The 11107-nt window shown below is 48.3% G+C and overlaps 1 protein-coding gene across 1 annotated transcript in view; it reads right to left on the bottom strand.

Annotated features, from left to right (window-relative positions):
• Positions 1–386: 386 nt before the first annotated feature.
• Positions 387–11107, bottom strand: part of LOC137849946 (collagen alpha-1(VII) chain-like) — a 101988-nt gene continuing 91267 nt past the window's right edge. Inside the window, exons 85-92 of the mRNA XM_068670132.1 lie at positions 9805–9882; positions 8615–8668; positions 7879–7927; positions 6988–7026; positions 4776–4940; positions 2755–2826; positions 2049–2219; positions 387–715 (exon numbers count right to left, since the gene is read on the bottom strand). Of these exons, the coding sequence (XP_068526233.1) occupies positions 702–715; positions 2049–2219; positions 2755–2826; positions 4776–4940; positions 6988–7026; positions 7879–7927; positions 8615–8668; positions 9805–9882 (642 nt within the window). The 3' untranslated portion in view covers positions 387–701. The remainder of the gene's footprint in view (positions 716–2048; positions 2220–2754; positions 2827–4775; positions 4941–6987; positions 7027–7878; positions 7928–8614; positions 8669–9804; positions 9883–11107) is intronic.

Here is an 11107-nt window from a genome sequence, read left to right as displayed (position 1 = left end):
ACCTTTCCAGGGGCTGGCATGCTGTCCCATGAGTGCACTTGGAGATGTTTTTGATCTCAGCTGGGTCCATGTGGCCACCAACCCCCAAGCTTTACCCTCCCACCTAATGGACCTCCACACACCTTGAAGTCTTGGGGCTGGCATTTTGCAGGTAGAAGCCAGGCCTGTTTTAAATTCCAATTTTTAAAAATTATTATTTTTCTTGTCATACAATTTGGGACTCACTAAAGGCCCTGAGGAGGTCAGGGCTAAGCTGAAATATTTTCTGCCACCAGGATGGGGCTCAGCCTGCCCACGACACGGGGCAGTGGAAACCCCCAGCTTCCCATCTGCTTTTCTTAAAGGGTTACTGGTTCCGCGTGAATTATCAGCTCGGATGATACACAGCAGCATTAACACACTTTTATTTTACAAAAATAAACTCGGGGGTGGGCGTTGTCTGGTTTTGCACGGCAGTTTTCTGAGTAGAGCGGTGCAGTCATGAGCCTCCAGACAAAGCTTTCCGGAGCAATCAGGTGCTTTGCTCTCCTCATATCGCTTTGTTTCCTGCTCATAATTAGTTTTTATTTTTTTTTTTTTTTCCCAACCTCTGTTGCTTCTTCATGTTAAATGGGTTGTCTTGCTTGTCCAGTCTCCAAGATGTTCTGGAGGCTCTTCTCACAGCTCTGTTTCCCTTTGATTTAGGCGTGGATTGCAGCCGATCACCTCCCTCGGTCTGGTTTTTGAAAGGAAAGAGGAAATAAAGGGGATGTTGAAGGTTGGCTGTAATTTGGGCTTCTTCTTGGGCCTCCCACATCTGGATTGGCTCAGGAGGCCCTAACGTCATGGGATTGTCTCTGCCTGGTCATATCATGACATGTCAGGTACTCATAAAGCAACTATCCCGATAGGGGCCAGCTCTGGACACTCTTTAGGGCCAGCAAGAAGTGGGCATGTGGAGGACACAGGGACCTGGGCTAATTTTGGATGAATCCCACTCCACAGCAGCTGCTTGTCCCCACAGAGGGAGTGCAGGTGTGGCTCTGGAGATACCTGAAGCTGCTTTGGGAAGCCCACCCTGTGGCCTAACACTCATGGCCTGGACCTTCCACATTGTCCAGAAAGAGGTTTACTTCTTACCCAGTGCTGCTGGGACTGGATTTAGAGCCCTGAGAGTGGCTGCCCCTCGTGTAGGAAACAGCAAGGGGCAGGCCACCAAACGTGGATGGTGACTGGGTGAAATGGGCCAACTGGTCTACCTTGGCTGTCCTCATGGTCAAGAAATGAGGATGGGCTCCCCGAGGAGCTATGCCAACCCTTGTGTGAGGGGCAAAGAGAGTGGGAAGCTCAGGCTGTGCAAAACCCCTTTCTTATCAGGAGGTTTCAACCGGATGATAACACCCTGTGCAATGGTCTTGCTTTTAAGTATAGCAGATGCCAGTCTAAAAATCAACCAAATACGGGCCACCTAAAAACTCCAAAAGGGACCTGAACGTGTATATCCCCACCTTTAATTTCCTTGTCTTCATAAAATGCCTTTGAAGACAGAGCAGGTAAACCTCACCAGTATTTTTTTTAATTTATTGTGGAGAGCTAATGCATTTCTCCTGCTGCCCAGAGGGGTTTCTTCCACGCAGAGAAAAGGCTGACAGAGGGATGTCTTTCTAGGAAAGTGTTTCAGCTCGTGCCCTGCTCGGCAGTAGTGGTGTTTGCATTACTGCCAGGGCCAGCAGCAGCCCATTTCCCCTGTGGCACACTGCCATGTGCCTGGAGAGTAGGAAGAACCAGGAAAACCAACCCTCCAAAGCCTACATCACATAACAGCAGCCCAACTGGTATTCCAGGAGTGAGTTTTGCCCATTGAACCCTTGGTGAGACATGAAACACACACAGGGATGTTCGGGACTGCTCACAAGCTGGGCTAGACCAAGGCAGCTCCACCAGCTTCAAACTCAGCCCCAAGTCCTTGGTGGCTGGAGAGGCCAGAGAGGCACCTGGATGGATCACAGATGGGTTTTCCTGCTTCCTCCTGAGGAAGAGGAGGATAGGAGAGCCAGGGGCAGCCTCACCTGCTGAGGTTTTGCAGCGCCGCTCGCATTCCCACTTGCTTTCGAAGCGGTTTCCATTCCCTCGGCACCCCCCGAAGATGAAGGGTCGGCAGGAATTTGTCGCGGGGTGGAAATACCAGCGCAGGGCGTAGTGCCGGCAGGAGCCCTCGTCCATCGGCTGCAGGCAGGGGGCTGCAGGGAGACCCCAACACCACTCAGGTGTGGGACCCGGGTGGGCAAAAGCCACCCTGGTTCCACCTTGGGCAAATGTGTGGGGCTGGTGCAAGAGCTGCCCATGCCCTTTGGTTGGGTTCTCACCCCAAAAAATGGGGCTGGAGGAGGAAAGGGGGCAGCAAGGACCAGCGGTGGGCATTTGGCAGTGGGTTTCCAATAGTGGGATGGGCACAAAGCTCCCTGTTGCTCCAGAGCACTGGCTGCCCATCCAGGAGGTCTCTGAGCTTTGCATGGGGGCAATGAACCCCCGTTTCTTGGGGTGGGGGTCTTTGTAGTGATGGTTGTATTAGGGGACGTTGCACAGGGGAATCTCACCGTGTTTTTTTGGGGTGGAGACAAATGCAGCTGCCTTAAGGCGAGCTCAAATCTGAGATTGGAGCTGCTGTGTGCTGGAACGTGTAACACTTTCAGCCCCACATCCCCTTGATCTCAAGGCCAGAAAGCATTTAGGGAGCTGACTTCCCTAAATGTCACTTAATTCAGCGTATTTCACCTGGTAATTGACTGTGGGCTTCTCGGCGCTTGTGCAGAGAGGGCCCCGTTATCTGCCGCACGCTGGAAGCTGCTGGGGAAGCAAATGGAAATTACACGTAATGAGGGCACGCAAACAAATTAGCCATCATTTAAATATTGATCACCGGAGCCTTACATGGCTTTCCAACGGCTAACAAGTTCTCTTAATAAATGTCACGGAGCGATTGGCGAGGCGGGGGGAGGAACCGGCGGCAATAAAATTCTTAATGGTGTTAAACAACTCAGTCAAAAAGGTTGGGTGTTAGTCAGAGAAAATGGAAGTATTTGAGGTTGTTTGCGGGAGATAAATGTCAGGCCGGAGTTTTGTAAATCTGGGAGCTTTGAAAAGCCAGGAGCGATTGTAATCTGGCGGTAATAACCCTCCGACTGCAGAATCCTGTTAACATTTCGAGCGCCTATCCGCACTCATCACTTAGCCGAGCGATTTATGAGCCCTCCTGCCTCAGACCCGGGCTTTAATGGGATTGTCGGCTGGCGACGGCGGCAGCTGTGATTCGATAACGCGTGGTACGCTCCATCGATCTGAAACCGCCCAGATCCCGAATGCTGCCTTGGTATAAAGTGAGTTTAAACCCAGATGGATGACGTCTTCGCAGTGCCATGCAGAGGCTAGGTGAGAGTTTGAGGGATGGGCAGGAGGAAGGCGGCAATGGTTGGAGGCTGGCTTCAGGCTTAGCTGGATTTGGAAGGGTTTGTTTGGTCCTGAGCAGATTATATGGGTGAAAAGTTGGGGTCATTGTCAATGGGTTTGACTTAAAACGCATCCCAAAGCTCAGGGAAAGTGCCATAATGTAATAAAGGTGAACATACCTACACTGCAGTCACCGGCCTCTACAGGCTACCACTTGTTTTGAGGTTTGAAATTATATAACATCGGGGGTTTTGCACGTTAAAAAAGTGCAATGCGATTTTTATTTTATTTATTTTTTAACATTTTCCAAAGTAGCAGAGCTGATCGGCCCACTGATATGTTGGCTGGTCAGCTGGTGAGCTGGCTGGACCAAGAAGTCCCCCAGGGACTCACTCCATGGTTCACGATCAGAAGAAAGGTTGGGTGATCGGAAATGCAGCTAAAACTGCCCCGTCCTATCCTCTTCCTGAAGAGCTGGCCATTCTCAGCCAAGCACTAATGGATTTCCCCATGTCCATCAGACTCATCTCCTGAGCTTCTCCACCAGGACACCGTCCCAGTGAATCCCAGCATGGTCCTGGAGCCTCCTGGGGAACAACCCCATCAGCTTGTTCATCCTCCCCAAATAGTAGCTGCACCTCAACTGCCCAGCACTGCTTCAGATCCTATTGGGGAGACTGATAATTCCTAAAAATGTGGCCAATCCCACTAGCTTGGTGCACAGGTAGATGAGGAGATGTCATAGGCCTACTGGTGTTCATGTATGGGCAGGTCATGTATGTGCATCTGCAAAGCAGGACCTTGGCTGTTCTGTCTCCCCCCCTCTCTTGGGCAACACAAAGAGAGACAAATCGAGCTGGTTGTTTTCGCATTAGCTGTAATCAGAAGTTTTACCCATTAAATGGTTCACGAGGCCCTGGACAGAAATAGTCCGTAATAGCTGAAGTGTTTGGTCTCAGAGATGTAATTTCTGGCTGGTAGGAAGCTTTACTAGAAGTTGTAAGAACGTGAGTGGGACAAAATCAGCCCCAAAACCTTGGCTGCCTCCTTCCAGAATTTAGGAATGTGTCCTTTCAAAAGTGGCAATCATCACTGGGGCCACTTTTCCCTCATCTGCTGCCCTTTGTAGGAGCATTGGATCATCTTGGCTTTGAACCACAACTCAGCCCTGTCCAGAACATGGGATTTTGTGTAGGAGCCCTTGTTGGAAATCCCTTTCCTGCCTCCTTTCTGCCCACTGTCCATGATAGAGATTTAGCACAGGGTTCATGGTGTGCTCTAAGAGAGGTGAAAGCATTATTTCTGTGGTAGAGAAGACCGACAGCGTGCATCCAGGCAGCTGCACTTACCTGCAATGAGTGAAGGGTCCATGAAGGGCTCCGACAATGTTGCCAACGTGGTCATGCTCTGGGTTTTGTTGAGCATTTCTTCCTGGCTTTCACCATCCCTTCCGGGGTGTTCCTGTCCCTCAAAATACCCTGGGAGCCGCCTGCTGATTTCAGCTGCCTCCATGCCTGTGGATTTAATTGCTGGGTCAGTGAGGATGAAATATGGCATGATGGTTTTACAGCTAAGCCCCCCGTGCTTGGAAAAATTGTTGTAGTTCAACACAATGCCATGTTCTGTTGGCCATAATCTCCAGACCATGGGCATGTGGTCAAGGTAGGAGATCATTCCCAAATCACACATACTTTTGAGAAAGGCTGGTACTTAGGGGCAGATCATGCTGTCTATTGTCTTGTCAACAAAGGCAGGGGGATATACTAAATTTATCCAGACTAAAAGCTGGTTTTAAAGGAAGCAGTTCCCAGCCAGTGTGGTGGGACTCCTTGGGATCACCACGGGCACTGCATGGACACATTTGCAGTGATGCTTGGGATGGAGCTGTGATCAAAGCCCCCTGTATAAAACTCTTTGGGGTGGATCCACTGAAGTGTTGGGCATTGCAGTCTTCTCAGATAAGACCAGCTAAAGAAAAAAAAAAAAAAGTTAAATATTGCATCCTCATCTGTATTTTCTGGATGCCTGTGGAGCTGTGGCTCCATCATCTTTTAGATTGGGTCTGTTTGACACCTGGTGCCATGTGGGACAGGTGGGATTTTGACCAGGACTGGGCTAGCAGGCACATTATGGAGGCAGATATTTTATGAGTTTTGGCTTTATGTATGATATTTTAGGAGTTTTGGCTGTATGTATGTACAGTGTTTGAGGTTACAGGATGGCAGATCTGGTTGAACGTGGCTGTGCAAATCCAGAAACCTGTTTTGAAGAGATTTGGACCTCAAATCCATCCCAGGTTAATATTCTGTGGTATGTCCACTGTGGTTTTGATGCAGCTTTGCTTTCCTTTGTGAATGTAGTGCTACGTCTAAATGATGCTCTGAACAGGAGAGATGGAGAGAGGACCAAGTGCTCCTGGCTGAAGGACTGACCAGCTGGATAACAGGCAAATCCCTTGGGTAGAACCTGAGTCATGAATGCAAAACATGTCAGCAAAGGCTGTCTTTTATAGGAGCATGAATTCTTCTGTATCCGAGAACATTCACTGTGCAGGATTCATTTGTTGTGATTTATGAGCATTGCAGGAGCAAGTGGAGGCCGGTGCAAGGGCAGGATCCCAGGTACGGGGCCATGGAAAGACACCAGGGAGAGATGCTCTCTACCCTGACAGATTTGTTTTCTAAATACAGAGCAGGAGGGGAAACAAAGCCCAGAAAAAGCTATATTGTGTCTGGTGTAATTAGGAATGTCCCATGCCAAGGGAGTTCCCAGCTACGCTGTGTGTCTGTGATTGTGCTGGCTCCTCATGTCCAGAGCAAGGATGCTGCCAAGTATCCCAGCTATTTGCTTCTTGACCTATTTCTCTCTTTAGAAAGTCTCAGCTTTGTGAAATGCTTTGCTTTTATATACTATAAAACAATGTCTTTAGTCTACAAAGACTAAAAAAAAAAAAGAGAGGTTGAATCCTTGACCAAATGGGTCTACCTTCGTACCAGCAGATTTGCCCTCCATATTCCATGGACCATAACCATTAGGTCCCTAAAGTGGGAGCTTAAATGGCACATAGACACCCACAATGCAGGCACCAAAGCTTATTGTGTTAAGGGTTTGGGATGGTGGAATAACAGGATCTGTTTCATGGGTATGGAAGGGAGTTCCTGTGGCTGTAGCTTTTACATCTGGGTGTTGGAAATATTTGTCAAGAATAGCTTTGATTCTGTCTTGCAGTGCAGAGTGGAAACAGGAGACTTCTTGGTGTCCCTCTTAACCTTGTTTTTTTCATCTTTCCCTCAAAAAAAGTCCCTCTAGGAGCCAGGGTCTAAAAGCATTCAGTGATCCAGGGTCATTTTCCATGCTGAATCTCAGAAAAAAACACTCTTTCTTAACAACATCTTTTCACTCATAGTTTCAGACTGTTTGGGGTAGGGAAAACACCCTTTTTACTCCAATGCACATTCACATGCATTTCTATATTAGAAATATTAGATATTTCTATACTAGAAATATATATATTTTTTATATATTATATATTCACTTGCATTTCTGTATTAGTAGCCTTACCCCTTTCCACGAGCATCCTTCCCAACTCACCTCCACAATCTGTAAACACAAGACAGGACAAAGTTTATTCTCTATTTATTCCTTCCCTATGGAAATGCAGTTTTTTCTTCCAATAAAATAATTATTTTTACAGGTAGCACATGCTTTCATGGATTATTTTCCATTTTTTACCCCTGAAACGTGTTCAAATACCTCCTATCATCTCTAGACAGAAACAAGCACTAGTCTAGCTTAATCATCTTGACAAGTGCAAGGGGGCAAACCCAAACCTTCTTTGGCCACAGGAAGGCTCCAGGGAGAGGGACATGAGTGGTGCTCAGGAAGCTGAGCAAGGAAAGCAAGACCACAAAACCCTAAAACCCTCTTGATGTGGGGATTACAGGGTAAAACCAACTCCAAATGTGTTTTTTCCACATTTTTTTTGTTATTGCCATGGCCCTGCTTGGCAGCTATTCACTGCTGCAGAAGAGAGGTCTGTGTGTCAAGAAGCACCACGAAGTAGACGGGAATTAAAAGGTTGTTATTTGGCAAAACGTGGCTCCAAACTTCCCCTCGTGACCCAGTGTCTTTCACCGATCAGCAGGGAAATGCAGGTGACCAGTGAGAAAACCTTTACTGATAAAACCACAGGGGAAAAAATGGAAAGACAGAAGGTTTGAAAGAAAAAAATATTAAGAGTTTGAGTAGGAGGTCAGGGCCACGACAGAAACCCCAGGGCCCAGAAACCCGTGCTCGTCTCCGAGCTTGGCGAGGTGACACGTCTCCGCTGGCTGCTAATGGGGTGATATTTGCTCTGCCGGGCGAGCATGTGCTGGTGCTCAAATTGCTCCAATTTAGCCGCCGGCAGATGTCAGAGCCATGGCCCCAAGTGCAGCTCACCAGCCGACTTACCGCATCTGCCTCTCATCTCGCTCCTGACCACCTCCTTCACCTCTTCCTCCTGTGCCCCGGGGGGAAAAGCAGAGGTTAGAGGAGATTTTCTACCCAAGCTCCATCTCCCTCTGCTTTATATCCCAGCCAGACTCCCCTTGCCCCAGCAGAGGTGGTCTCTGGCCACCTCCACTTCGTTTTGGCCAAGATGTTGGTGTCGTAGGGACCTTGGTTCAAGTTTTGTGGCTTATCAGGAAAATGATTCCCCTAGCGATGGTTTCTTTCTTGCCCAGAGGAACAGACATCTCCAGCCATGAGGACTGTGGGACACCTCAAGCCCAGGCTGGCTTTCCAGTCAGTACCAGCACCTTTTTGGCACTGTCCCTGGAGTCAAGGTCCCTCAGATGTCCTTTGAGAAGCTTTGTCAGCCCATCTGCATCACAGATCTGCTGAAATCACACTGCAGGCTTGACCAACAGAGATGGGCTCTCCACCTTGTAGGGGTGACAAATTTTGTGCCCCAAACTCCGGATCATTGCTTGGACTTGGCATTGGACTGCCCAGCATTGCTTTTGCCCCAGCTCGTGCCTATCTGATGTCTCTGGGTAATGGCCAACACTCTCATTTCCTGGATATTCTCTGCATGAATTTGTTTCTCACCATTTCCCTCCTTCTCTACACCTCTTAGGGGCAGTTTGTCCTATTTTCTCTATTCAGGCCTGTGTAATAGGATGTCATCTTGGACTAAAGTACTCACAGAAAGACCAGGATCTCCCTTTTCTCCCTTCTGGCCAGCCGGCCCATTTTCACCCTGTTAAAAACACTTAAGTCATTACAAAAGCTCAGTAGATTGACCATTAAATGCTCCAAGAATAAGTGCACCTTAGAAAGGAGAGGATGCTCTAGAAATGGAGATGGAGAAAAATGCTCACATGTTTTCCCATAAATTTAAGGGATATCAGTGGGTAGCTGGCTAAGCTGGAAGGAACGGTCTCATCCGTGTGCGGGGAAACAAGAACAAAAGTGTGTCTCAGAGGGCTGGGTGCAGGCTCACAGTTTTTTTTGGGCTGTTTTTTTTTTTGCTTTTCCACTGAGTTTGAAGAGCTGTGTGACTGCTCTAACTTATATATGCGCAAGGCAGCAGGGCTCTAAGGATGTTACCAGGTTTAAGGCAGGTTTCTTTGGAATATGTAAGGGACCACAAAGGCTGAGGTGGAGATGTGGAGAGGATCTGGCCTCCAGGGAACCTCTGGGAACCCCGACCAGACCACGCAGAAGATGGAAGCAAGGTTTGCAATCCCAGCACTGGGGAGATGCTGGGTTTTGCCAACAGGGCTTTCTGAAAAGAAATTTTTTTCTGCTCATAGCTGGTGAGAACTGGATTTGTTGATTGCATATACTTAAAAATATCAAAGGAAAAGGAACATGGGAAAAGTGACCTAAATTAAAACATTGATGGTCATTTTTTTTCATTCCCTACCTTGCTTACAGGTGCTGGAGTTTGGGGAGAAATCACATTACCCTCCACTGACACAGGGAGGTAAAGCAATGCCACCTCCTGATGCAAAAATCTTGTGAGTTGGTGTTGGTAGGGCCCGAAGCATGTAGGGACTGATCTGGGACATGGGTTGCAGGTCAGTATCTTGAAATTAAGCTCTCGATTATATTATCTGATGAGCAATGGAAGGCTGAGCATTACCCCTCTGTACTGAAGTACTGCACTGAGTACTGGTCTACCAATTGGTCTCCTGGTCTACCAAGCACAGCTGAGGATGTGCTGGCCCAAAGTTTTCCCAAAGAAGCTTTTTGTGCTCTTGCTGTTGCAAAATTTGGAGGGCCAAGAAACCCCACCTAGGGCAGACAGAGTTCACCCAGCCCTAATGCAGAGCCCTGCTGCAGGGTGGTGGTGGGGTCTCAGCAGGACAGCAGGATCACCCCCATACTGACCACTTCTCCTTTTTGCCCATCCATGCCTGGGGGCCCTCTGAGGCAGAGCGGAGGTCTCCCTCTTCTTCCTCGTGGGCCCTGGAGAGGATGAGGAGAGTTCGCTTAGTGATGCCTGAGCAACCTCTGGAGATCCCATGCTCCACAGCTTGGGGTTTTTCCCCTAAAACCCAACTTGGGCATGGGTAGGAGAATGTACTCAGAGCTCTCTGGATCTCAGATGCTCTCCAAATGGAGCAAATGTGAGTGGTCAGAGCCCATATGGGCAACCACAAGGAGCTTCCAATGGTCCCACCCTGCAGAAAGCACGGGTGCTGTGGGGCAGAAGGCAGTTTTCTCTCTCCAGCTCTCTGTCTCGGCACTAATTTAAGAAAGGGAGCCTCAGCGGGAGGAGAAGGGCTTCCAGTCTGAGATAACGCCCTCCCACATCAGAAACGGGGGTGGCCTCGCTGCGGTTCAAACCCAGGGACTTTCTCTTTTAATTTAGGGAAAAGACAAGTAGCAGTGTGGGTGTAGGAAGCGGCATCTCACAGTCCCTCTTTAATCAGTGTCCAGACAAAAGCCATTTATTATCTCTCACATGGCTCTCTGAGCATTCACCACTTGTAAGTGCTAACATAAAAACTTCCTGCCTTTTAAACATACATGAGGGGAGCTTGTACTTTTGGCTACTTCCACCCTTGTATGATTATTTTGATGCATTTTTCATTGCCAGGTAGAGCCTGGGGAGCAAGGAAAAGAAGAAGAATGCTGCGGCTATGGTCTGAGGCTGGATCTAGTCCCTGTTTTAGTGTTTCAGAGAGGGGGTCCTACACCTTGCCCACCCTGTGGGTACAGACTTTCCCAAAACGCGTTGCTCTTTCTCTGTGTAGGGTGAAAATTAGTTTAATAATCAACAAAACCTATATAAATGCCTTTACACCACCTGACTCTGAAGCCCTGCAAGGCTTTCTAGGGAAGGGAGACCTTTGGTTGGGCCCAGGAGAGCTGATCTAATGAGGTCTAGATTTATTTGAAAGTTCACACCAAACTGGGTCTGAACTGTTCCAAATTCCATCCTTGACAGCAAGAGCAATTCCCACTGCTGTATCTTTACCAGCACAGACCTGTAAAGTCAGATGCAGCTACACAGCAGCTACATTCTACATCCTTTAAATGTGCTCTTGGCAAAGGCCACTCACTGACCATCAGAGATGCTTTATTTGGCTGAAAAAATTCATCAGGGCATAACAGAGGAAAACCCTGCCAGGGTTTCTGCCTCCTTTCCTCATTTCCAAACAGCAGCACAATCTAGTTCCCATCTGGC

This window comes from Anas acuta, chromosome 1 (assembly GCF_963932015.1).
Source record: "Anas acuta chromosome 1, bAnaAcu1.1, whole genome shotgun sequence".
NCBI classification, from domain to species: Eukaryota; Metazoa; Chordata; class Aves; order Anseriformes; family Anatidae; genus Anas; species Anas acuta.
This window is presented reverse-complemented; position numbering and strand designations above follow the sequence as displayed.